At 41.2% G+C, this 24,753-nt stretch overlaps 3 protein-coding genes across 3 annotated transcripts; all 3 read right to left on the bottom strand.

The window, feature by feature from the left end:
• Nucleotides 1–15,852: 15,852 nt before the first annotated feature.
• Nucleotides 15,853–17,219, bottom strand: LOC146658903 (C3a anaphylatoxin chemotactic receptor-like). The gene is made up of 2 exons (XM_085424171.1): nucleotides 17,210–17,219; nucleotides 15,853–16,905 (listed from the first exon to the last, which is right to left on the bottom strand). Exons 1-2 carry the CDS (start codon nucleotides 17,217–17,219, stop codon nucleotides 15,854–15,856), a joined length of 1,062 nt encoding a protein of 353 aa, XP_085280297.1. The 3' UTR covers nucleotide 15,853.
• Nucleotides 17,220–17,714: 495 nt separating this feature from the next.
• LOC146658902 (chymotrypsin-like protease CTRL-1) lies at nucleotides 17,715–19,619 on the bottom strand. Its single transcript, XM_085421793.1, has 7 exons — nucleotides 19,535–19,619; nucleotides 19,167–19,270; nucleotides 18,961–19,040; nucleotides 18,799–18,880; nucleotides 18,519–18,699; nucleotides 18,188–18,318; nucleotides 17,715–17,992 (listed from the first exon to the last, which is right to left on the bottom strand). The coding sequence occupies exons 1-7, from the start codon at nucleotides 19,578–19,580 to the stop codon at nucleotides 17,831–17,833; spliced, it is 786 nt and encodes a 261-aa protein (XP_085277919.1). The 5' UTR covers nucleotides 19,581–19,619; the 3' UTR covers nucleotides 17,715–17,830.
• Nucleotides 19,620–20,120: 501 nt separating this feature from the next.
• Nucleotides 20,121–24,633, bottom strand: hsc70 (heat shock cognate 70). Its single transcript, XM_085422637.1, has 9 exons — nucleotides 24,487–24,633; nucleotides 23,147–23,351; nucleotides 22,781–22,986; nucleotides 22,314–22,466; nucleotides 21,686–22,241; nucleotides 21,377–21,579; nucleotides 21,057–21,255; nucleotides 20,713–20,945; nucleotides 20,121–20,521 (listed from the first exon to the last, which is right to left on the bottom strand). Exons 2-9 carry the CDS (start codon nucleotides 23,349–23,351, stop codon nucleotides 20,339–20,341), a joined length of 1,938 nt encoding a protein of 645 aa, XP_085278763.1. The 5' UTR covers nucleotides 24,487–24,633; the 3' UTR covers nucleotides 20,121–20,338.
• Between the last annotated feature and the right edge of the window lie 120 nt (nucleotides 24,634–24,753).

The raw sequence follows: 24,753 nt of genomic DNA, 5'->3' as shown, positions 1-24,753 counted from the left end.
TTGGTTAAATAAATATTGAAATATCTTTTGAATGAGTTAATTGTCAGAATAAAGCGAGACAGAGCTGTCTATTTTTTTATCACTTTCATCAAATTTAGGAGTACATATACACTAAATTTATTGTTAATTAATAAGAAACTCCAGACGATTCCATTCTGAGCTGAAGAAGCTTCTGATAGGTTAGTAGAGTCCATGTGAGTAAATTGGTGGCACAGCTGTGGATGCTGTGGGATAAAAAGGGGGTGTTTTTTTTGTTATTTTAGTATCGGCATTATTAGTACATCAGAATCATATAACCAGCTTTGCATTAAACATTTATTGAAGCTTTTGACATTACATTTGTCATGATCTGGCTGTGTGGAGGCAGAAGGGGACCCAAACGCAAAACTCACGGAGACAAAAAGCTGAACTCAAAATCACCGCTTTATTGCAGGCTTCACAAAGAAACAGAACTAAACTGGGAATGCTAACAGAAAACCGAGGGAACACAGAAAGACACACAGGTCCGGGGAGGAGACATTGACAACGGGCCAGGATCATGACAACATTAACATTTGTATTACAATGATTGTTATAACCTCAGGTTAATCTTCTATTTACAGGTGGCAGAATAATCATATGATCTTTCATTGCAGGTGTAACCATGATCATCTCATACATATTGCAGTTTGTTGCTCATTATAGAGTTGTGCTCAAGTTAATAAGGGTTAAAAGCTACAGTCAGCGCGATGTCTGGCTGATCTATGGAGGGCAAGGCTGGACTGGGACAAAAAATCGGCCCGGGCATTTTGACTAGAGACCGGCCCACCAGGATAAAGATTGAAAATGTGACGTCATTCAGGGATAAAACCGCAAAGGATTCTGGGAACTTGTGGCAAGAGGTATGTTAGATTTGTATTGTTGATTGTCATTTATGCTTAGAAATATTTACTTATATATGCTTAGAGTTTTGTAATTAGTTGTAGATTGGTAGAGGTTTTGATCCTTGATAGTCTGCAAACTTTGTGTGTATTAGACAGCACTTTGGGAGCATGAGAGGTCATACCGTGTCTTATTATTTTATGGTAGGATTAACGTAGTTGTGTCTGTTCTAGTCTAAGTGCTCTTTGTTTAGATGAACTGCAAGACTTCCTCACCGTGTTATCTAGGATGAACCATCTAGGGTGAGGGGGAGGCTACCCTCTTCCTGACCAAGGATGTTTGACCCTTTGATCAGCAGTCCACACACACACACACACACACACACACACACACACACACACACACACACACAGGCAAGGTACTCTTTGTGTATGTAGACGTCATATGTTAATGAACTTATGCATATTCATGTAACCTCAATAAAAGGACAGTGATACGGGAGAACGGACGAGACCAACTGGAGTCAAGCGGTTGTCCGGTTCTCTCCCGTGCACGAGTAACATGAAGAACTTTGCCTATTTGTGTCTTGCTTAGCAGTGTAATTATATTGTCTTAACGTTCCAGCGAATAGGTTCAAGCTACAAACCTAACATTAATTGGTCCTTCGATGCCGGCTCCCTGGGATCGCATTCACCGAGGGGGGGGAGGCACGCTGAAAGACTGACGTCAGCCAGGAAGTTCCTGTGGATTCGCTGTCTGTCTTTCTCCTCGATGAATGGCGATCGGCGGGATTCAGGCTGATATTACACGCTAAGCAACGCCAAGTAAGTTTAAAGAGGCCGACTCTATAACCGTGTCGTTGTGCAGTCTCCGCCATTTTGTGAGGCGTTGAGAAGTTCGCTGCTTTGTGGAGCGATAACTGGGTTAGTGTCCCGAAAAAGAAGTTTTGGTTAAATCGCCCAAGGGTCCCAAGCGTCCGGTGAGTGTCCGGTTTTGAAATCGCCCTGGGTGTGTGTCCCGAGCGTCCCTTCATTGGGTTTTGTCGCGCGAGTGGGTGAGCGTCCCACAACTGGGTCAGGGTCCCGAGCGGTCCGGTGTGAGTCCGGAGTAGGCCTATTTTGTGTTGTTGTCATTGTTGTCGTCGTCGTCGTTTTTGTTGTTGTTGTTGTGTGAGTGTGTGCGGAGCAGAACACGTGGTCTGTAACACCGACTGTTGTTGTTATCATGGGTTTCTAAGCAACCAAGAGTGAGTTAGAGGGAGAAAGACGTTTGTGCTGGACTTTGCTCCTGGCAGCACAAAGTATTTATGTATAAAAGAGAGAGAGAGCGAAGGCTCCACAGCTGCGTGGGTGCACGCGAATGCGGTCGCGCGGGTTTCACGCGGACCTGAGCCGTGCGGTTAATCGCAGGCTTATAAATGGAAGAGATTCAAATGTTAGAAGTTTTCAGAAAACACACCAGCCTTGAAGAGTGTGTGGAAAAGGCCAGCCCACATCAGCAGCTGTGCTCTGGTGGGTGGCTTTCCCCCCACCCCTTCCTGACACAAAATGTTAACAGCCTGTGTGCCAAACCATTGAGGTGGATAGTTGTTAAAAGTAACCTACATTAAACTTGTGGTTGCTTAAATTCAGTACAATGACATGTGAGGTGAAGTGATATAGGTAAATATTTAAACTAATGAAGTGCATAGAGGCACTTGACCTGTGTGGAAGACTTTCGTCTTATTATGAGCCATTGTTGAGATATAGAGCACATCTGTGAAAACAACTAATATGCTCAACCCTGTATGAAACATCTAAAAATACATGATGGAGAAGCTGTGTTGAATATGAAAGTGTAAGACTTTGCCACTGTGGGCAGAGCATGCAACTACTGTGTGATGTCGCGTTGCAGTTTTGTTTTTGTTTTTTGAGCTGATGAGCAAGCTACACATTATCAGATCAAGAGCTGTCTGAGAACTACTCAAAGAGAGGGAAACAGAGAGTGTGCAGCGTTTCCATGAGCAGTTTTTCTGCACCTTGACTCGTGTGTGTGTGTAGCATCAGCATCATGTTTTTGTTTATTTGTTTTGTTGGATTAAAAATAATTAAATAAACTGGTGATCATGCTTATGGATCACCATGGCACATATCTCCAGCCATATGGTTTATTTATGCAGATGAAAAAGTGAGTGTGAATGTGTCTGACATCACAGTGTTTTTGTGCACTGTGCAAAAGTGATTGCCTCTGATTGTGAGTGAGAGCGGTGATTTTGCAGACCACCAGCTATTGTGAAGAAAAAAAAAAAAGAGTGAAAAAGAGACAAATTACTACATTGTAGACGAAGAGAAATAATCATAGGAAAAAGGTTTTGTGTTGATCAGCCGAAAAACAACTACAATGTCATTTTCTGCTTTTAAGAAAGGATTGTTCACACAAACACAGACAGAGAGAGAGAGAGAGAGATGTGTGTTGATTAAGCAGTGATGATAATAATGAAATGTCTTAGTTTGTCACTTTCAGGTGAAAAGCAGACCTGAATCAATTTTCCACATGCAGCGGTCGGAAGAAAGTTATAGTTTAACATCATTGGAAACATGCAGGCCAAGTTTCTGGCTGACTTATTTACAGTGCCATGTGTTTCTCAACCTCACAAGCGAGCTCACTCCTCCCTGAAGATAAGGAATGCAGCTCCAAAGCAATAACATGATAAAGAGACAGCAGCAAGTCCTGAGCACAAAAAGTCCCAGCAAAGCAGCAGCAATGTGGATAAACAGCAGCAGAAGAAGAAAGCAAACCCATCTTCCTGTCTGATTGGATGAATTCCACGGAGGGGCGAGCAAGATGGCGGTGGCAGCATGTTGAAATGCTCAAAAAGGACTGAGTGACTCGGGCAAGCCACATGCAGCTAGCATGCTGGCTAGCGACATGAAAGAAATGGACCCTTCATGATGCGTTCAACGTGCCAGCGCTGTGGTGGGAAAGGCTCCATCATAAACACGCCCTGCGCCCTGCGCCGAGGTTCAGGCCAAGTAGAAGAAGATGATGACTTCCAAGCCCAAGAAGGTCGGCCTCAGCGTGGGCGAGCTGATTGTGAAAGCCGTGGCCGCTTCCAAGGAGCGCAACGGCCTGTCTGTGGCCGCTCTCAAGAAGGCTCTGGCTGCCGGAGGCTACGATGTGGACAAGAACAAGGCCCGTGTCAAGACCGCCATCAAGAGCCTGGTGGCGAAGGGCACTCTGGTGCAGACCAAGGGCACCAGGACCTCCGGATCCTTCAAGATGAACAAGGCTACTGAGAGCAAAGCCAAGAAGCCCGCCGCGGCCAAAGCCAAGAAACCGGCAGCAGCTGCTAAGAAGTCGCCCAAGAAGGCAGCAGCAGCACTTCAGCTACTAGACAGGACAAAGCTGAAGGAGAACTGCCGGGACTGTTGAAGTGGGAGAGGACAAAAGAGTGAGAGGACAACAGAGTGAGAAGACTAGGTGAGAACACATAGGAATTATTTAATGTGGGAAATCAAAATTTGGGTTAGCAAACCTGGGGAAAAGAAAACTGACTGCTTAAGTTGGAAAATTGAGACGGAGTCTGAAACATTGCGAAAATAGAAACATATACAGAATCACACACACACAAGCAGAACATGCATTAACCCTACTAACAATTCCAAACACAAAATGACTCATGAAGACTCATAGCACATTAGTTAAGAAATGATTAAATAATAGCAGAGAAGTGTGTAGGAAAGGCAGCTTTAAGAACATGCTCTGCTGGAGATGCAGCTCCACAGACATGCATTAGACCTGCCTAATAACACAAACCCATGCAATGAAAATTAGCTTGTTATCTTTCATCAGTGTTAAAATAGTGTCAATTTAGCAGACACTTGTTATTAAATACTGAATTTATCCAATGCAAAAAATTGACTCTCCAGGTTGCAGGACAACAGTTTAACTTTTGTGGGAAAAAAGATCCTGGTTTGACCAACCAGTGATCAGACAATAAATTTAGTTGTTAAAATGGTAAATTGGGAGAAGCTTCCTGCTTGATTGAGGCAGCACATGTAATTTACTGTATGAGGGAAATTGTCTTTTGTGATACTATTTTGAACATGCTTTTCTGTCGTCCTGTCAACTTAGTGGGTTAATAGCTGATATGCAAATTAGTTGATTGGTTTTAGATTAATGAAAGGTGACTGAATTCTAGTACGAGTGAATGAGATGTGTTGGAGTTGTTGTGTGTTGAGTGGAGACTCTAAAACACTGAGTTTCCTGTTTTGATGTGCGAGTGAATCCTGTATTTAGATACACAACTCTGAATACATCAGAACAAACGTCTTTTGTGAAGTGCATGACAGCATGTCACATGTTTTATGATGAAGGGAAAAAGGAAAAATTGAATAAAATAGATCTGTGGCCTAAACGAGTGAAGAGCACAGACCGGGTGATTAAACTCATAGCTAATATGACATTAGGGTTATGTTGTGTGTTGTGCAGTTGATGGTTGGTTTGGAGTGAATCTAGCTGATGATTCTTCTCCTGTTGTGAAGATGATGAGGAGTTTGTGTCATGACTTAACAAGGCCTTTTTATTTTGATACTTTCACAGTGCACTGAGAGTTTGGTTTGATAATCTCTGTTATTTTTTTATTTTTCATTTTTGAACAAGCACTGATTTTTGCTTGTGAATTTCTTTTCTTTGAGCAGATCTGCAAGTCGGGAATTGAAAGCGTTACACGTCGTCAAGAAAATTGTTGCAAGTGAGTTTCTCCACATTTAAAATGGGTTCAGGAGAAAGCCACTTATTTGGGACAATTAGGAAATGAGAGTCCCCCCCAAAAAGGATTCAACGAGGAAATCCAGTCTAAATTATTTTTCTTTTTGAAATAACGTCGTTTTGCTGAGCGTGGAAACGAATGCGATGATAATTTCCACAATTAGCAAAAGAAGGAACCACTGAGTGAATGAGTAAGAATTTTAAAATAACTGACTGACTGAACATGATTGTGTGAAGTTAACCCCCACCTGACAAAGGTGCAGATGAACCCATGTGTTTCCTTTTACAGGAGCAGAAAGATGACAGCAACACTCGAGGTTGCATGATGATTTAACCTTTTAAATGCCATTTTCTGTGTCTGTGCATTTATCAGGTGTGTTATTCATAGGCTTGAGTTGCTCACAGAGATAACTGTGACAAAGTATGCATACGCCTGCGCAAGCGCTAATATTTGCATTTTCTTTTCTTACAGCATGCCAGTTCTTCATGTGAATTGATGATGCGATTTATACCAGGACAACTGGTTGATGTTTTTTCCTACTACAGGATTTCTGGGTTTATGTGTGAGGAAAACTGTGTTTACAGGTTATGAGTGGTGATGCTGTTGCGTTGTGTTGATGGGAAAATGTGAAGGTTACTTTGATAATGTGAATAACCTGTGTGAAATTTCCTGTGTGGAGAACTGGTGTTACTTCTTTCCACAGCTATAGATGGCTAACTTTATGGTCTTTTTATGGCACCTCTGGGACCTGTTGACCTGTGTCTGACCTCTGTCTGACTACAGTCAATGTGTATTGCTAATGTTAGTTTCTTTGAGAATGCTGTGGAAGATTCAGCTGGAACGGACAAGTGACATGAGAAGAACAAATAAGAGATACAGTGTTTCTGGGATAGTTTGATATGGGCTCATTAGCTGGCCACTTTTGAGCCCATAGTAGTATATAAGTGGAGTGACTTTGCTTAAGAGCAGTCACCGATTACATTAATGTTGCCTGAGTACATGGGATGATCCATGTCTGAGGCGACTTATGAAAATAATTGTAGTTTACTGATTTGAGAAAACCTGCACATGACACTTGTCTTGCTGATGTTGAATGCTTCTTGTCCTTATGATACAATTGTTTACAGGTATGGAGTTTGATTTTACTTCCAGATCTTGTTTTCCAGGCCATGATGGTGTGTATGCAGGCTCCTGGGAGAGCCGGGTGTTAAGCAAACTTAATATGCAAAGCACACTAACATTTTCATTGCAGGATTATAGGTCCAGGGTGGTGCTGCTCCAGGGGAGGAGATGCCCTGATGTTGCCTGGGATATGATCTAGCTAATCTTTTTCTTTAAGACTGGAATCCAGGTTTGGTGAGTTGACGCATGGGTGTGTCCATGCGTCAAGAGGAGGGGTCCAAGGATTAACATTAAACAATGTTTTTTATTATTGTTGCAGTGATTTGTGTGATTAGCCGTTTTATTTACAAATATTAAACCTATGCAAGTGGTGCACCCATGTTCAGATGAGGCTTTGATGGCCTATAAGTGAAGTTCACTGAACTAAAGAATGTGGTTTGATGATTGTTGACATACTCTCCAAATAGTTTGTCTTCCTAGCAAGGAAATACAGGTGCAGCAGTAATCTCCTGAGAAATCTTCAGAGGCCCAGTGAGAAGCGCATAGCTGACAGGACCAGGCAGTGGTTGAGGTCAAAGATCAAGCTGATTGGGGCCCATCATGAAATCAGACCTTGGAGCCACAGCAAGGACCATGAAACTGCCTGCAAAATAGAGGAGAGGATCGTCCACAAGATGGGAGAGAGGCTTCAGGAGGATCAGAGATCATCTTCAGCACAGCAGACATCACACAGAGAGCTGTGCTACTAAGCTTCCAGGAAATCAAGAGGAGACTTCCCACAGCAAGATTTTAAATACAATGAAAGATTCAATATTGACGCTGAGGAAGACGACTAAGGTGTACGACGTGCTCTGCCTTAAACCTTCAGCAGCGTTGGAACATAAACACTCAGGGGATGAGGAGCGTGCCAAGCTCCATCGACAGCGTAGAAGGAGTTCGAGGATGACATCATGATTCTGTGAAAAGCACAGGAACCAGAAGCTATGGTGGTGATAACAGCAGTTTCCTATGAACATCACCTAACGCTGTGCCACTGTACTGTGCATACGATGACACTCTGAAGGCTGCTGGGATCATAATAGCAGTAAGACAACCCTGCACCCTTTCCACAGAGGTGTTTTCTGCAGAGTATGGACAATGAAGGACAATGAAGGAGTCATAAATATCCCCCTCACAGGACGAAGGCCTGAAGTGAGGTAATGGGAGGCCATAAAACTAGAGTGCTGAGAGGTCTGCAGCTTTGGAAATAGCTGAGAACCATGTTGACAAACAACAAAACCAACTGGTATGTTTGAATGTCTATTCTACATACATTTGGACTCTGGTCCTATGGACAACGATGGAAACAACTGGAAGAGACATTCATGACGCCCTGCGGAACTCAAACCACTCTGCAGAGAGACATGTGATTTGCACACCCGGAGGAAGCACCACCAAGCTGAGATGTTTTTGAAAATGTTACTTTTTTATTTTCACTATTAAATTAACAATTTCTTTGTTTGCTCGTAAGATGCAGTTTGCCATGAGATGAGATCAATGAGGAATGGGATAACTGCTAATACATTTGTTGAACTGTGTACCTTTTCAGTAATTTAGGGTGATTTGACATATGCTGAGTATAAAAATGTTTGCATTGAAACTGTCAGACATGAGGTATTCATACCTGGGAACTTTTCAGGCATAAAGGTCAAAAAGGGGGGAAATGTTAGATTTGTATTGTTGATTGTCATTTATGCTTAGAAATATTTACTTATATATGCTTAGAGTTTTGTAATTAGTTGTAGATTGGTAGAGGTTTTGATCCTTGATAGTCTGCAAACTTTGTGTGTATTAGACAGCACTTTGGGAGCATGAGAGGTCATACCGTGTCTTATTATTTTATGGTAGGATTAACGTAGTTGCGTCTGTTCTAGTCTAAGTGCTCTTTGTTTAGATGAACTGCAGGACTTCCTCACCGTGTTATCTAGGATGAACCATCTAGGGTGAGGGGGAGGCTACCCTCTTCCTGACCAAGGATGTTTGACCCTTTGATCAGCAGTCCACACACACACACACACACACACACACACACACACACACACACACACACACACACACACACACACACACACAGGCAAGGTACTCTTTGTGTATGTAGACGTCATATGTTAATGAACTTATGCATATTCATGTAACCTCAATAAAAGGACAGTGATACGGGAGAACGGACGAGACCAACTGGAGTCAAGCGGTTGTCCGGTTCTCTCCCGTGCACGAGTAACATGAAGAACTTTGCCTATTTGTGTCTTGCTTAGCAGTGTAATTATATTGTCTTAACGTTCCAGCGAATAGGTTCAAGCTACAAACCTAACAAGGTACTAGCGCACGCAGGCTTTCAATTGAACTCAGTTACACAGCGATAAAAAGAAACCCAAAAAATGGCAAGAAACTGTTGTATTATTAACTGCAATAGTCGGTCGCATGACAGCCACGGGAAGCCGACGGGTAAAGAGATCGTTTTTTTTTTTTTATCGGATTATGTCGTTGAAGTGAAATTTTTTAAGCCAGTAAGAGCCGACGGATGGTCTGGATATACCAAATATAACATCTCAGAACACTCCAGCTCACATGTTAGTCTGCTCCAAGCATTCCCACAAAGGTCAGAGTTTTGTAGTAGTTAATACGTCATTTTTCTTAACATAATTGGTGATATAGGTTACAAGCAAGTCTGGCGCTGAACAGAAATTGTCACGCTATGCTCCTTTATTTATTGTGCATAAATAGTGAATTGTCCTGACACAATATTGCGTTTCGCTTCTGTTATTATGGTACATTGACAAAAAATATACTTTTATTCACAGGATAAAACAGTTGTTTTGTATCACTAATTGTCCATTGCGATTACAACATACAATATTATTGTCACTGCTACATTTCTGTAATGCTACTGTAACCGGTTTCTGCTTCATCCCGCTGCAACAGTTCGGCCCAAACAGACTCCTCGACTCTGCGTTGTGTAGTGTTTTTAAAAAGACAAGGAGTCTCTGATCGATCGTTGCCACTTTATTTCCTGAATGGAAACAACGGTGCACAGGCTCGCCATACACCACTCCGCACAGCACACTCTCGTATGGCTACGGCAGACTGGCAGCGATTACTGCAGCAATATTACAATTTCTAATATACAATAAAATAACAGCAAGAACAAATGATGTACCTGAATGGAAACAACGGTGTATTATCAGTGCACAGGCTCGCCACACACCACTCCGCACAGCACACTCTCGTATGGCTACGGCAGACTGGCAGCGATTACTGCAGCAATATTACAATTTCTAATATACAATAAAATAACAGCAAGAACAAATGATGTACCTGAATGGAAACAACGGTGTATTATCAGTGCACAGGCTCGCCACACACCACTCCGCACAGCACACTACGGCAGAACATCTCATTAGCATTCCGCTTTAGCATACAGTTTCACACATTAATAAACAAATGAAAAGTACATAAAACTGGTGTTGGACATGTGTCCACTAAGCACTTATTACACTCGGTGCTCGTCAGCTAATCAAACATGTTTTATGTGTCTGTACTACTTAGCTATATTGTGTGCGGAACAATACAACTCACCTCTCGTATGGCTACGGCAGACTGGCAGCGATTACTGCAGCCAGCCACACCGAGAGGGGGGGCGCTGTTTCCCCATTACACTGATATTTGTGGCAAGTGGAATAATACCACATAAACACTGTTACACTACCAGAAATTATTTCCACTACTAATTAATTACCGTTGAGCTCAAAGGTCCTATTAATAAACTGTTAATGAATGTGTATTTATGAAGACGATTTGTGAGACTGGTAAACTTATGATACGTACAATAGTCTTTCGTTCTACATGGTGCATTTCAAGGTCCTGTACCCATCCGTCGGTAAACTGTACCTGGGCTTGTTGCAGTGACCTGAAGTTACTAAACTTCATGAGTGTATGCACTCACTCCAAGAAGCGTATAATTATAAATCTGAGCGTGGTGAAAGTTGGGCAGCACGCTGACGTCTTTTGTCCACTCTTTCACTCCTTTGATTTTTTCCTCGTATCTTTTCTTTGTCTTTTCGTCGAGTCTGTCTTTGTACGGACCGGCATTGTTCTCCTTTTGTTTTGTACATTCCTTTTTTGTGCGGCAAAGAAAAAAAAAAGAAGGTATTGGAACCGGAGAATGAACGTTTTGCGGTGCTGCAAATGTTTGCATTTGATGCGGTCCTTGGATTGTTTTGCCACGAGTTCCCGCATGCAATGCGCGAAAATCACGTGATTGTTAAACAAGGGGGAGGGTGCATCCAGCCTCCTCGGCTGTAATTGGTCCAGCCCAGAGTCGATCATGACCAATTGGCCAATCCAACACCTTTCATTATATATACCCTTCCTAAAAATAAATAAATAAATAAATAATCCATCGGCCCATAAAAACAAAAAATCGCCAGCGGCCCACCGGGCAAATGCCCGGTATGCCCGATGGCCAGTCCAGCTATGATGGAGGGGAGAGGCTTCGAGCATGGAAGGCCGCACGCGCTTACACAACACTGATATCATGTTATTCTTTGTGATCTTATATTCAGTTATATCTTTTGTTATGTTTTACGTAGTGGCAGTTGATTAAACAATATTACATACTTGAGTCAGAGCATTACACACTGATCACCTTAACAAACCTGGAAATCCTTGTAGCTGCAATGTTGTGTCTCCATAGGGGACGGTTGGCTCCAGGAGATAAGCGGGAGTCAGTGCCTGTCCTCGGGATGGAGAGAATGTTCCTTTGCTGTGTCAAATAACTGTCAACATTGATTGTATTGTACCTGTCTTACGCATGAGGGGGCGATCTAATACCCTGATTTCATAAAACTATTGTGATGTGGTTTTTGAGGTGAGATCTGATGCTGTCTGCGTACGGTGTCCATCTCCCACGCGTGTGATCATTAAAATCATCGTTTGACTCAACCCGGCCGGACCAGTGTTGTTATTTTGGTTTTTCCTCTTGTATTCATCCCCAATATTTGAATCCGTAACAATGCATATAAGGCAAAACACAGAGCCTGTTTCTTTGAAATGGGAAAATCAAGAGATGTCAACCAAAACACCAGGAAAAGAATCGTGGAGCTCCATAAGTGTGGCTCAATTTTGAATACAATTTGGTGCCATTTACAATTAAGAAATACAGATAGTTTCTCTCTTTACTCTTAAAGTTAACAAATATGTTTTTATATTTATCAATCTAAAAAAAATAAACATTTAGTCTGATTTGATATTACAATTAAAAAAGTGTATCTGTTTTTATCTGAAGAGTTTGTAAATATCTGGTTTCAACTGTAGATTTGATGATTGTCAGCACAAAGAGGGAGAGAGAGGAACAGAGATGGAACAAGAGCAGGTGAGACACACGTTAGTCAAATGGTTGTTTACCAAAAGTATCACCGTATCATAGGTCCTCATGTATCTCGTACCTAGTGTTCCTTTTTAGGTTTGTTATTTTTCAAGTTATATATTTATTAAGTTATGCAGGCTTGTTTGCACAACAAGGCTAAATAATTATATAAACTTTTCTCAATCTAAATAGTGCACTTTGGTAGAATTAAAAAATAAGTGTAGTGCAGGTCTATGATGATTTTTAGTGCTACTATCATCTAGTTCTGATTCTGGTTCTGTCTTGGTTAAGTCCTCAGCAGTCCTGATTTTGAACTGTTGTAGTCCTGTTTTAATTCTGGATCAGTTCTGGGTCTGGTTGAATTGGGGTTTAGTCCTCGTGTCTTGATACAGCCCCGACTTTGTTCTACCTTGCTGCTTAATTAAAAAACTAGTTTAACGTGTCCTGCATATGTGATATATATTTTTTTCCTATATGAACAGAGCCAATTAATCTTTCAGTCATTTCTACACACCCCCCCCCCCCCCCCCCCAAAAAAAAAAAAAAAAAAAATCCCACATGCATACTACCCTTTAGGGCTAAGCCCCGGGTGTTTCAAATGTCTGGCTCCGCCTCTGCTTGAAGACCTGACCTGAGTATTTCATAAACTACTGCAGAAACTGCTGCATATTCTACAGTAATTTTCCCACACAGCCATCTTTAGGATTTACATAGAATCATCTGAAAAAAACGTAACGTGAGTTTTCATTATGTGGTTCGGAATCACCAAGATGGAGATGGATAACGTTCCCAGCAGCACGTTTACTCTCTGCACCTCAACAACATAAAAAACAGTTCCTGTGTAAAGCCTTCATGATAATCCTCTGGCCACTCAGAAGCCAAAAAGCTTTGCCAGGTCTGATGAGCCTCAGTCTCTGTTATAGGATCAGAATTTGGTGTAAATATTATGACAGAATGGATCCACCCATTTTTTTGCACACTTAAATACACTAAGTACCAACCGAGCATTGTTTACATTCTACAGACTACTGGAGGATTGCTGTAGTTTCTTGAACTAGTTTAACATGAGTTCACTGTACTCAAATGGCCTCCACAGTCACTAGATCTCAACCTACGCCGACAGATTGGATGTGCAAGCATTATTAAAGGTCATAAAACCTGTCTTGGTGGATAGAAGGCTGTCACATTATATTGGTCAAATTAACGTGGGAGGTACTAAATGACTCATATGAAATATTTTATTTTCACAATAAGATTAATCTTTTATTTACAGATTTTTCCTGGAGATTCTTTAAAAGGCCCACAATTTCATTTTCTCAATAGTTAACACAAACTTCTCAAGATCATCTGTGCATGTCTGAGTACAAATCCAATCCAGAAAATGAGTGGGTGACAAAGAGGTAACAAATACTGAACTTACTGACCAGCTACAGATAGAGCCCAACAGGACAGCTCCAATACCACAGTTGCAAATGTGTCTGCATTCATTTTTAGTATTTGTGCTTTTCCTTGTTGTCTTTTGTCGTGGAATTTTGTAAATAAAGTCTGCAACACTGAAAGAGCTGTGATCAAACTGTCACGGACTGTAGTAGGACTCAGGCGCAGAGCAGAGCAGAGGTCAATGCAAGAAACAATGTTTATTTACAAAGTCACCAGGTACAGATATATAGAGTGAGGGAATAGCGGGGGTCCAGGGTCATAAAGGAAAGTCCGGGAAGGGAATCACGTTCACTCTTGCTCCTCTCTTCACAAAGGTTCACACGTCGGGTTGGTCACGGCTCCGGGAAAAGTGTGCACAGAAAAAGGTGGGTTACGCTAACGCAGAAATCACAGACAAACTTCACAGAGCTAGAGATGACAAAGCTGAGATTCACTAACGTGTCTCACACAATCATCCAGCGATGAGACTGTCTGCGTCCCGGCCTTAAGTGTCCAACCTGTAATTGGTGCCTGATGAGACACAGGTGTGTACGCCGAGGGCGGGAGCCCGCAGTGAGCTCCGCCCTGGCGGGGAGGCAAGAGGAGAACGTACACAAAAACACATGTGGCCTTGTCGAGCCGGCCGGGCAGACACGGGGACCATGACACAAACTATTTATTACTGCGCAGGAGAATACACATACACACTCCCAAACATGACAGGTTCATAGTAATGAGCATTCTAACCTCGGGACAAGCATGTTTATAACATCCCACAAACTGTATATCGTTTCAGTTACAACAGTCTTTTGTCCAGCCTGGGCTGTTGCTGCACAAACAAGACTCCCACTATCCTTTCCCAGGCCACCACCTGGCGCTGGCCATGCACTTCATCCTTCTGAGCAAAACAGTTAACAGATAACATAGTGAAACATTGTTAGGCCTAGCTAAGCAGTTTTCACAAGCTCATGCTGACACATACTTGCTTCATCTTAAGCAGGTTATACAAAAGTTTATACAGAAATCATACAGTGAAGATGTACCAAAAGCAGCATTAGAGCTTGTGAAGCTTCAGATACTTTAGACACAATAGCCTGCAGAGACCTGGCCTGATGAAGTAGCTCGCCAGAATCGCAATCACAAACAAAATTACATTTATCACCAAGGTTTTACCCAAATGAGGAATTTGTCTGCTTGTCATAGTGCGCCAGTGGTACAAAACTGAATACATGTCTCTCTCTCTCTCTCTCTCTCTCTCTCTCTCTCTCTCTATATATATATATATATATATATATATATATATATATATATATATATATATATATATATATATATATATATATATATATATGTATATGTCATCAAATTCCTGTATCACTATTTCCTATAAAGACAAAGGCCCAGTCAGCATTTACTCACATTTGCACAGAAGCCTTCTATATGGTGTTGTTTTGTTTCCATGGCCACTGTCTTTTAGTTTTAGCATGAATAGTGAAGCAGGTGTTGTTCTGATAATAAAAAAAACCACAAGAAAAAAGAAGCAAGCACAGCACATCTGTGCAGCAAGATAAGATAGATGCTGTTTAAATCTCAGGTTCATGTACCACACTTCATGGTTTAATAGCTTACAAATAATATTAATGTTGGTCATTTTTGGGACCTGTTTTCATCGTTGTTTTGTTTTAAAAGTGATGTTTTTGTGGTTTGTGGTGTACTTTGATTTACGCAATGTGTTCCACTTTGCAAATGCAAGAAGTATACAGCACCATGATATCCTGTAAGATAAAACAGCGGTTGCCAGGGCGCAAGTAAGGTTTGTCAGTCAAATGCACCCTTTTATCATGTTTTTCTTTACCAGACAAAAGAAAAATGCAAAAAACTCAATCACTGTTCAGTCACTTGTCACAGTTTTATAGATGTTGATAGTGATTTACATGGTTAAAGAAGCTGGAGCAATAAAATGTAGATATATATATACAAATATAAAAATGATGTAAAAATTTTGACATTCAAATGATAGAAATCCAAGACCTTCAAAACCACAGTATAGAAGTCTTATTTTCTTTTAAAAAAACTTGTGTTATATGTTACATTAATTGATTAATCAAGAACTTAATCCGACTGATTTGATTGGATTATGGTTTCATGCATAATTATATTGTGCCTTACCCCAACAGACTTATAGGACACCCATAATAATCAGAGCCAGGGTACCAACATTATACTGTATGTTTCAAAGAGATGAGATGAACGTCTTGCATTATTGATTTATTTCATCATCTATTGGTGAGATCTTATTAAGTGCTAAGTGTCTTTTCAGTGATGACTACTTTGCTTTCTGTGCAGGATTCAAAAGCAGCTGGGTTGAGCTTCTCTAAAGTCGTGGCAGCGTCTGACTTTCGGGAAATCCTTGAAAATGTTGATGACATGGAGTGAGTGAAGATAAATGACACGTGGTCCTCTGCCAGAGCACTCTCAAGTACAAAACATATGGACTGCCGAAGCTTCTTCGTGAATTCTTCACACATGAAAACATAGAGGATGGGGTTCAGGCAGCTGTTCAGAAAAGCCAGACTCAAAGTCAGAGGACCCATGATTCTAACAATGTTCCAGAGGTCTGGGTTATTCACAGCCTTTAATTCTATAAAGTTAAAAACATGGAAGGGTAACCAGCAGATGAAGAATGCAAAAATGATGGAGAAAATGATTCTGCGAGATCTCCTTCTCCTTGTTCTCTGCATGCGCATTGCACGGATCCCTATGGCCACATAAGAGATGACTATTACCAGGAATGGGATCACAAAGCCCATAACAAAGCGAAAAATGTGGAGACTCCATTTTTGTTCATGTGTCATAGAATAACCACAGTAATATGTCCCATTATCTCCTAACACGGTGCGAAAAGTGGCATAAGGAGTGCTGCAGATCGCAGCAGTCACCCAGATACCAGCACATATGAGCCGAGCTTTGCAGACTGTGCGTTTGTTCTGTGCCCACACCACCACCCAGATGGACAAACAACGATCCAAACTTATAGCTGTCAGAGTAAAGATGCTGGCAAACATGTTGACTAAACTCACAAAGTTGTTGAGCTTGCACACGAATTGTCCAAAAGGCCACTGGTGACTCTGAGAGAGAGAAATGACTGAGAATATCAGGAAGGCTGTGAAAAGGAAGTCAGCTATGGCCAAGTTAAGAAACCAAATTGAGTTTACAGTTTTCTTCATTTTGAATCCAGTCACGTAGATAACCAGAGCGTTGCCCAGAGTTCCAACTATAAATATCACACAGTAGATGATAATGGCGGCTCTTTGTATGTATGTCGAAGCTGATTCCAGTGTAGATTGACCTGTGAAGTATTGTATTATTATTTTAACACATAATATAATATAATATAATATAATATAATATAATATAATATAATATAATATAATATAATATAATATAATATAATATAATATAATATAATATATACACGCACACACAAAATAAGTGCTTTGCAGATTTTATATATGTATATTAAAGTATTGGCACATGATCTATGCACCATATCACAAGATCATGCGTTTCAGTTTGTGTAACTTAACATGTGCACAGCTTTAACTAAATTTCTGTTTTAGTGAGAACTGACAACAGGCATGTAAGTATCTTACCAGTCCCCATGTTTCTTTTAGCTGAGAGATTCTGTCTTTACTGCCTCTTCTAGAAGTCTTTGATTACTCTTCCCTTTTAGTTTACGCGGTAGCAAATGAAGCAACGCACGCAGAAATGAGCTGATAGAAAACCAGCAACACCCCAGAATATGCTAATGCTGCAACACTTTTGTAATTATGCTTCAAAAGTGGGAGACGCCTTACATGTGTAATACTGTACAAGGTCTGTCTTGTTATAGTGTGTGGTTTCCAACATTTTAGTTCTGCTATGCAGTCTTTAGTAACCACTTTCACTATCCTACCCAATCACCCTCACTCTCTGGCTTATCAGATGGGCATGAAAAACAACAAACCAACAGTAGCTGTTTTAGAAATCTATTGTTCTGTTTGTCACAAATTCACCAAACATCAGTATTGTGGGATTTGCTAACATCAAATGTCAGTTGTAATAGTAATAACTAGTAAAATACTAGTGCGATTGTTATTCATTTACCGATAATATTGTAATCATTGATGGAAAGATGGGAAACGTGGTGTGCTCTTATTTATTTTGCTAGCAGTATATTAAAGGGAAGCCTACACATGTGTGTTTTGCTGATTTATTTATTTTTTTCTTAAGCTTCAGTTATTAGCAATTGTTTGGTCGACCCAGCTGCGCAGGTAGGACACACGAGAATACACAGCAGGGGTGTAGACATTGCAGTTAGAGGTTCCCCAGGACACAATACCAGTGAGGTACCATACACCACTGCTCTCACAGACCAGAGGGCCACCAGAGTCACCCTAAAGTAGACAAAGGGGATGTTTTTACTTTGTTGATATAAAAGAAAATATTATATTTTTATCATGCTCTTGATATTATTCAGCAGTGATGCATTTAATTTCTGCATTTTCTGAAAATTCTGAGCTACCCCCTAAAATTTGACCTTCTAAGAGTATTTCTGATCATTGTCATAATCATTTTGAAGTGGTTGTTACCTGACAGGAAGACACTCCAGAAGCACCAGCACAGATCATGGCATCAGTGATTCTGTTGTAACCCCAGTAGCTCTTGCACTGATCAGGGCTGATCAGAGGCAGGGCGGTCTGCTGGAGGAAGCGAGGGCTTGCTGAGAAAAACAAAAAAAAGGATAGGAATAAAAAGAATTAGTCTAATTGCAAACAAAGTCTTTCACATTTTTCTCCAGGAACTATGCAGCAGTGTATATTATTCATTTATTTATCTGCATTACCTTTTTGTAAACTAAGTTTTTTACACCAGTGTATTGTGAGATGATTATCTCAATTTACCCGTTGGAAAAAAACTCACATGTTACTCCAGTCCGGCCCCATCCAGTGGTGACACATTTGGTTCCAGAGGGGATGCTGCTGGTGGAGGACATCAGGCACACAGGTGACACACGGGAAGTATACTGTGCTGGGGAGGACAGCCTCAGAAGAGTGATGTCATTGTTAAAGTTCTGGGAGTTGTAGTAGGGGTGAGTGATGGCCTAGATGAAGAGGTGAGGATAAACCACACACAAATATAATACGATTCAGACAAGGGCTTTGATGAAGACAACTTTCATTTGTGTTGTATTATAGCTCACCCTAGAAATGTACATGACCTGAATTGGCTCGCTATTGTACTGCCGATCATGTTCTCCCAGGATCACACGGTGGCGTGATGGACTAAAAAAAAGAAATAAATCAGGTGGATGATCAAAGTGTTGGAAGACTTATTGTGTTGCTACAGCACTCAAGTGACTTACTTCACACCGCAGTGAGCAGCAGTGACAACCCAGTACTGGTTGATCAGTGAAGCTCCACAGAAGTGGAATCCAGTGCTATCCTGCAATAAAGAAAAAAAAATATCTGTAACAAACTTCTACATTTTAATTTAAAATGAAATAAGTTGTTGTAAATTGTGACTGTAGCAAAACCACATTGTTTGTGAGTAGTAAATAACTGAAACTACCTGAAGCGAAACCTGCCAAGGCCAGGAGCCAGACACAGCATTTTCCCCGTTCACAATCTTGTTGTATCCACTCACTTGGGGCTTGATAGCAGGCACTCCACACCCTGAGACCCAGTGACATAAAAAAAGCTCAAAGTTATTTGACAAAAAGTGTCAGAGTTAATTCTGTATGTATTTTTGTACTTGTCTTTTTTGGTGGTGCACAAAATGCTTAACTGTGTTTCCCATTTTCGCACACAGCTGACCAGTGTGTAAAGTGTTTACTTTTGTGCAGCTAGTCAAACAGCAAGAGTAAAATCCACAACTACCACCACAGATCTCAGAGTGTGGTAGCAAATTTCTTTGTCATGAAATCACAAATCACTCACCCAATGCAGAGGCCACAAGAGCAAAGCAACTGATGATCAAGAACATGTTTGTGTTTCGGTCGTGATTCCCGAGTTTCAGATATGGGGCACACTTGCTTTTATATGCACATCCAATACGCTTGACCCTGAACTGCATGTGTAGGTCTTCATGCCCCACCCACAATCCCCCCTTTCATGTGCCCACAGTATGGGAAAATGGCATCTGGTGATAAACTCAGTTTTTGCTGAATTCTAAATTCATTTTGCTAAAAGGCAAAAGCACCAAGTTGTCATGTAATAGACAGGAAAAACCTTTCATTGACCTTTGATCAAGATGTTCCAAGGTACATGCTCTTGCTTGCATCTTATCTTTCAAACTCACACATTTACAGTCAACATCTCACCTCTTTTTAACATCGACCTTCTTTCATTGTGGCAATATTTCCTGTAAATATTTCTTGTTAATAGGCAGGAAAAAGATACTGATCAGATCACATGTGGTTCGTTTACAGGAACCAGTTTTATCTGCACTTTTCTACAGCTGCAAGTTGAGTGTCTCTGTGCATACCTTAGTTTCACAAATGAGAAGATACACACGTTAAAGTTTTCAAATCAGAATTTTACTGTTGATATTTAATGATTTTTTGCATAAAAAAGCATTGATACAAAGGTGTGACTTTTAAACTATCTAAATATGCATCTGGATATTGAATGTGATGTGTGCTTAGATATTGCAAAACATTTGTTATAAACTTGACTAGATATTTATCAGATGTGTACTAGGTAAGGTGAATATCTATTGGCAAATAGTAAAAAACACTGAGTTCAGTCAACTTCCTCGATAGTTGGGCCAGAAGAGGAGCCACCTCCTGCACCGCCAGGGAAGCCACCGGGCATTCCTCCTGGCATTCCTCCTGGCATGCCCCCTTGATATAGTTTAGAGATGATAGGGTTGCACACCTTCTCCAGTTCCTTCTGCTGGTGATCATACTCCTCCTTCTCTGCCATCTGGGGAAAGAAAAGAGCAAATATACTCTACTATGACAGAAGGCTTTGTGGGTCAGGAGTTGACAGGAAGCATATGACAGGAAAAGGAAAAAGGATATTGATTCATAACTTTGATACAATGTAATGCTCACTGCTTTCACAATTTTAGATAAAGAGGAACCTCGGTCTACTTTTAAGGCATGGCTTTTTACCTGGTTTCTGTCCAGCCATGCAATGACTTCGTTGCACTTGTCCACAATAGTCTTCTTGTCCTCTGGGCTGATCTTGTCTTGGAGTTTCTCATCCTCTACGGTGCTCTTCATGTTAAAGGCGAGAGATTCAAGGGAATTCTTGGCTGTCACTTTCTCCTTCTGGACTTCATCCTCAGCCCTGAACTGCTCTGCTTCCTGCACCATGCGCTCAATGTCTTCTTTGCTCAACCGGCCTGTGACAGAATTAAATTTTTTCCCCCTGCATTCATGTATAGGATTTGATTTTTTCATAATAAATTTGCTGCTGGATATATGAATTAGTATGTATTTTTTCATAATTGTACCTTTGTCATTGGTGATTGTTATTTTGTTCTCCTTTCCAGTGCTTTTGTCCACTGCAGACACATTGAGAATGCCATTTGCATCAATGTCAAAGGTCACCTCGATCTGAGGAACCCCTCTTGGAGCAGGTGGAATACCAGTCAGTTCAAACTTCCCAAGGATGTTATTGTCCTTAGTCATGGCTCTCTCACCTTCATACACCTGAAAACAATTATTCATATTGTAGCTTAATGTATCAGAGTCAGGTTTTAGTGTACACAAGTACCTAGAATGCAGCTGGGCATAAGGGTTAAACAGTTACACAACTTTAACCCTGATGTACCTGAATGAGCACACCGGGCTGGTTGTCTGAATAGGTGGTAAAGGTCTGGGTTTGCTTAGTGGGGATGGTGGTGTTTCTCTTGATAAGGACAGTCATTACTCCTCCAGCTGTCTCAATTCCCAGGGAAAGGGGTGTGACATCCAGCAGGAGTAGGTCCTGTACATTCTCAGACTTATCCCCAGCCAAGATGGCGGCCTGCACAGCTGTGGAGATTTTCCACAAAGTTAAACTGATTATGGTTTCAGTCAGCAGCTCTGTTTTATTGAGCCATAGCTGAAATATATAGTGATAAATGCTGCAGAGACCCACCTGCACCATAGGCGACAGCCTCATCAGGGTTAATGCTCTTATTGAGGTCACGACCATTAAAAAAGTCTTGGAGCAGCTTTTGAATCTTAGGGATACGTGTGGAGCCGCCCACCAGGACAATATCATGGATCTGTGTCTTGTCCATCTTGGCATCCCTCAGGGACTTCTCCACAGGCTCGAGGGTTCCACGGAACAGGTCTGCATTGAGTTCTTCGAAACGGGCCCTGGTGATGGAAGTGTAGAAATCTGTACCTTCGTAGAGCGAGTCGATCTCGATGCTGGCCTGGGTGCTGCTGGAAAGGGTACGCTTGGCGCGTTCACAGGCTGTGCGGAGGCGACGCACGGCTCGCTTGTTGTTGATGATGTCCTTTTTGAACTTGCGTTTAAACTCAGCTGTGAAATGGTTCACCATGCGGTTGTCAAAGTCCTCACCGCCCAAGTGTGTGTCACCAGCAGTGGCCTTCACCTCAAAGATACCGTCCTCAATAGTCAAGATTGACACATCAAAAGTACCACCTCCGAGGTCAAAGATAAGCACATTGCGCTCCCCACCGACCTAAATTGAGAGGAGAGAATTACAAAGAGGAAGCCAAAATAGCAAAAGCTGAACATTTTAAAATTAGCTTACCTTCTTGTCCAGTCCATAAGCAATAGCTGCAGCAGTAGGCTCATTGATGATGCGCAGTACATTAAGGCCAGAGATGGCCCCAGCATCTTTGGTGGCTTGACGCTGGGAATCGTTGAAGTAAGCTGGAACTGTGATGACTGCATTGGTCACAGGCTGTAAAGAGAATAAGACACTAAGTTAATATTGCTTCTTTTTTTTAGATCTGAAACTGCAAACATGAAAACTGTAAGGAACCACTTTATCTAACTATAATTTACTATACAGACACCACAGACACTAGATAACCTGGGGAACCTGCTTCATGTCAAAGTCATTAAACTTCAGTGCTATTATATTTTCAAGAAGTATTCATATTTAGAAAGATTAGCCAGTTTAGTTTGCTGATAGTTGCAGGGTTTTTTTCCTGCATAAAACCCAACTTTTCCACCTAATTTCAACGATCCTGTTATCCATTCACTTTTATCTACCTTGCCAAGATATGCTTCAGAAATCTCCTTCATTTTGGTGAGGACCATCGAGGATATCTCCTCTGCGTAGAAGGTTTTGATCTCACCCTTATATTCAACCTCCACTTTAGGTTTGGATGACTCATTAATGACTTTGAAGGGCCAGTGCTTCATATCAGATTGTACCACGAGATCGTCAAACTTACGACCAATCAGACGCTTTGCATCTGGAAATAGATTTAATGGAAAAAATTCGAATTGGTTAATGTAATGTTCAGTTTGGAGTGTATCGACAATATTTACGTGGTTATAAAGTGAGGACACAAAGAATACTTTTATTTGATCACTGCTTCAACCGATTTGTCGGTTGGGTATTGGAGTTCTTACCAAATACAGTGTTGGTTGGGTTCATAGCCACCTGGTTCTTGGCGGCATCTCCAATAAGTCTCTCTGTGTCTGTGAAAGCCACATAACTGGGTGTCGTCCTGTTTCCTTGGTCATTAGCAATGATCTCCACTTTGCCATGCTGGAAGATTCCCACACAGGAATATGTGGTGCCTAGATCAATACCCACTGCTGGTCCTTTAGACATCTGTGACACAGAAGAGAAACGTAGTACTGCAATCCCACATTTTTGCACATACTCATCATTATTGAGCCAAGGATTATTATCTGTTTGTATTTTTATAGTTCTAACATTTTCTGTGTGAAAATGTTATTTAAAATGTTACTGTAAGCATCTAGAAAGGTGAACCTGGTGCTGTTACATAAGCCCAGACACCACTACCACGTGAGGTCCGGTTTGCAGTGGTGTGCTGTCACAGTACCACAGTGACTTAAATGACCAGCTGACACTTGAAACATATACTACTGCTCTTCTGCCTTGGCAACATAATACTAGAGTGTCTTACTCAAGCTTTTAAATGTGCTACACTAATCCTGCAGTAGTGACCGGTGTATCTATTTTCCGACAGCTGGCTCTAAATAGCTTTCACTTATTATATAGAGTATCCTCATGTCTGCATAGAAATGAATGGACTGTGACAAAAAATCTTCAGGGATCAGTTAATCAGAGACTCAAACCTGGCCTGGTTCCTTTTAAAACTAATGATGTGAAAAAAGAAATGGACAGCATTGACATTCAGAAGGATTAGCAAAGTAGTCCTCTTATTATCACAGTTCTTGGAGTCGTGTTTTGAATTAATTGCCAAACTAAGGGAGCAAGACCCTTTTAGGAGCTGTGAAAATCACAAACACCCAGTTGATTATTACACTAAATCACAGAGCATAACGTTTCTTGGCTTATCTCCTGTTTTCTTTCTGCAAATGTGTCAATCATTGTTCCTCCAAGGCTCCAGATATGTTGCAAACAGAACTTATTATTGAATTATCACTTGTTATCCAGTTGGGTAACACAGAGCAGAAAATGCTGACAAACTGTTGTGGCAGCACTGTACCAACATCTGAAACTTGTTGCAAGACTGTTTTTACATGGAAATTAACCACCCACACAGAAACCACCCATGACCTTTGTGGAAATTTGAGAAACGTGAGCACTTTTCTTCATAGAGAATTAGATTTATTTTGTCATGCGATTGTTTGAAAAGAACCATGCAAGCCTCACTTGTTTGTGAATTTGACTTCTGCCAGTTAGACGTTGAAAGCAGTAAGCAAGACAGACTATGAAGCAAGGCCAGAAAGCAATTTATGCTTTTTATTCTTGTTACCTTTGCTGTTGAATTTTCAGCGCTTGACAGTTTACAGAATTAAAATGCTTTTTTTTCGCTCAACACCCAACACAGCCGTCTGAGCTTCTCTCCAGCACTCCTTTCCCCTCTTCTGGCAGGCAGACTAAGAGGACGAGTGTCAGTTCCCCAGTGTATAAAGAGCACTGTGCAAGGAGAGAGGGTGTCAGGTGATCCCATTGAGGAAAGTTCTCGATCCACGTCTTCTCTCTCCGAATCTCCAAATAGATTTCTATGTAAAAGCCTCTA

Source organism: Rhamphochromis longiceps, linkage group LG11 (genome assembly GCF_057381845.1).
Source record: "Rhamphochromis longiceps isolate RC_006_pf linkage group LG11, R_longiceps_female_GT1.1, whole genome shotgun sequence".
Classification (NCBI taxonomy): Eukaryota; Metazoa; Chordata; class Actinopteri; order Cichliformes; family Cichlidae; genus Rhamphochromis; species Rhamphochromis longiceps.
This window is presented reverse-complemented; position numbering and strand designations above follow the sequence as displayed.

Bases quoted from the DNA above. Each gene is read 5' to 3' on its own strand.
- hsc70 (XM_085422637.1), bottom strand. From the start codon at position 23,351: ATGTCTAAAGGACCAGCAGTGGGTATTGATCTAGGCACCACATATTCC. The intron at 21,580-21,685 runs GTGGGTCTCTGC...AAATCTCCACAG, and splicing joins GGCTGTCGCCTATGGTGCAG to CTGTGCAGGCCGCCATCTTG. The intron at 20,522-20,712 runs GTAAAAAGCCAT...TTCTTTCCCCAG, and splicing joins CATGGCTGGACAGAAACCAG to ATGGCAGAGAAGGAGGAGTA.
- LOC146658902 (XM_085421793.1), bottom strand. From the start codon at position 19,580: ATGTTCTTGATCATCAGTTGCTTTGCTCTTGTGGCCTCTGCATTGG. The intron at 18,881-18,960 runs GTAAGTCACTTG...TCTTTTTTTTAG, and splicing joins GCTGCTCACTGCGGTGTGAA to TCCATCACGCCACCGTGTGA. The intron at 18,319-18,518 runs GTGAGTTTTTTT...TGTTTTTCTCAG, and splicing joins GGGCCGGACTGGAGTAACAT to CAAGCCCTCGCTTCCTCCAG.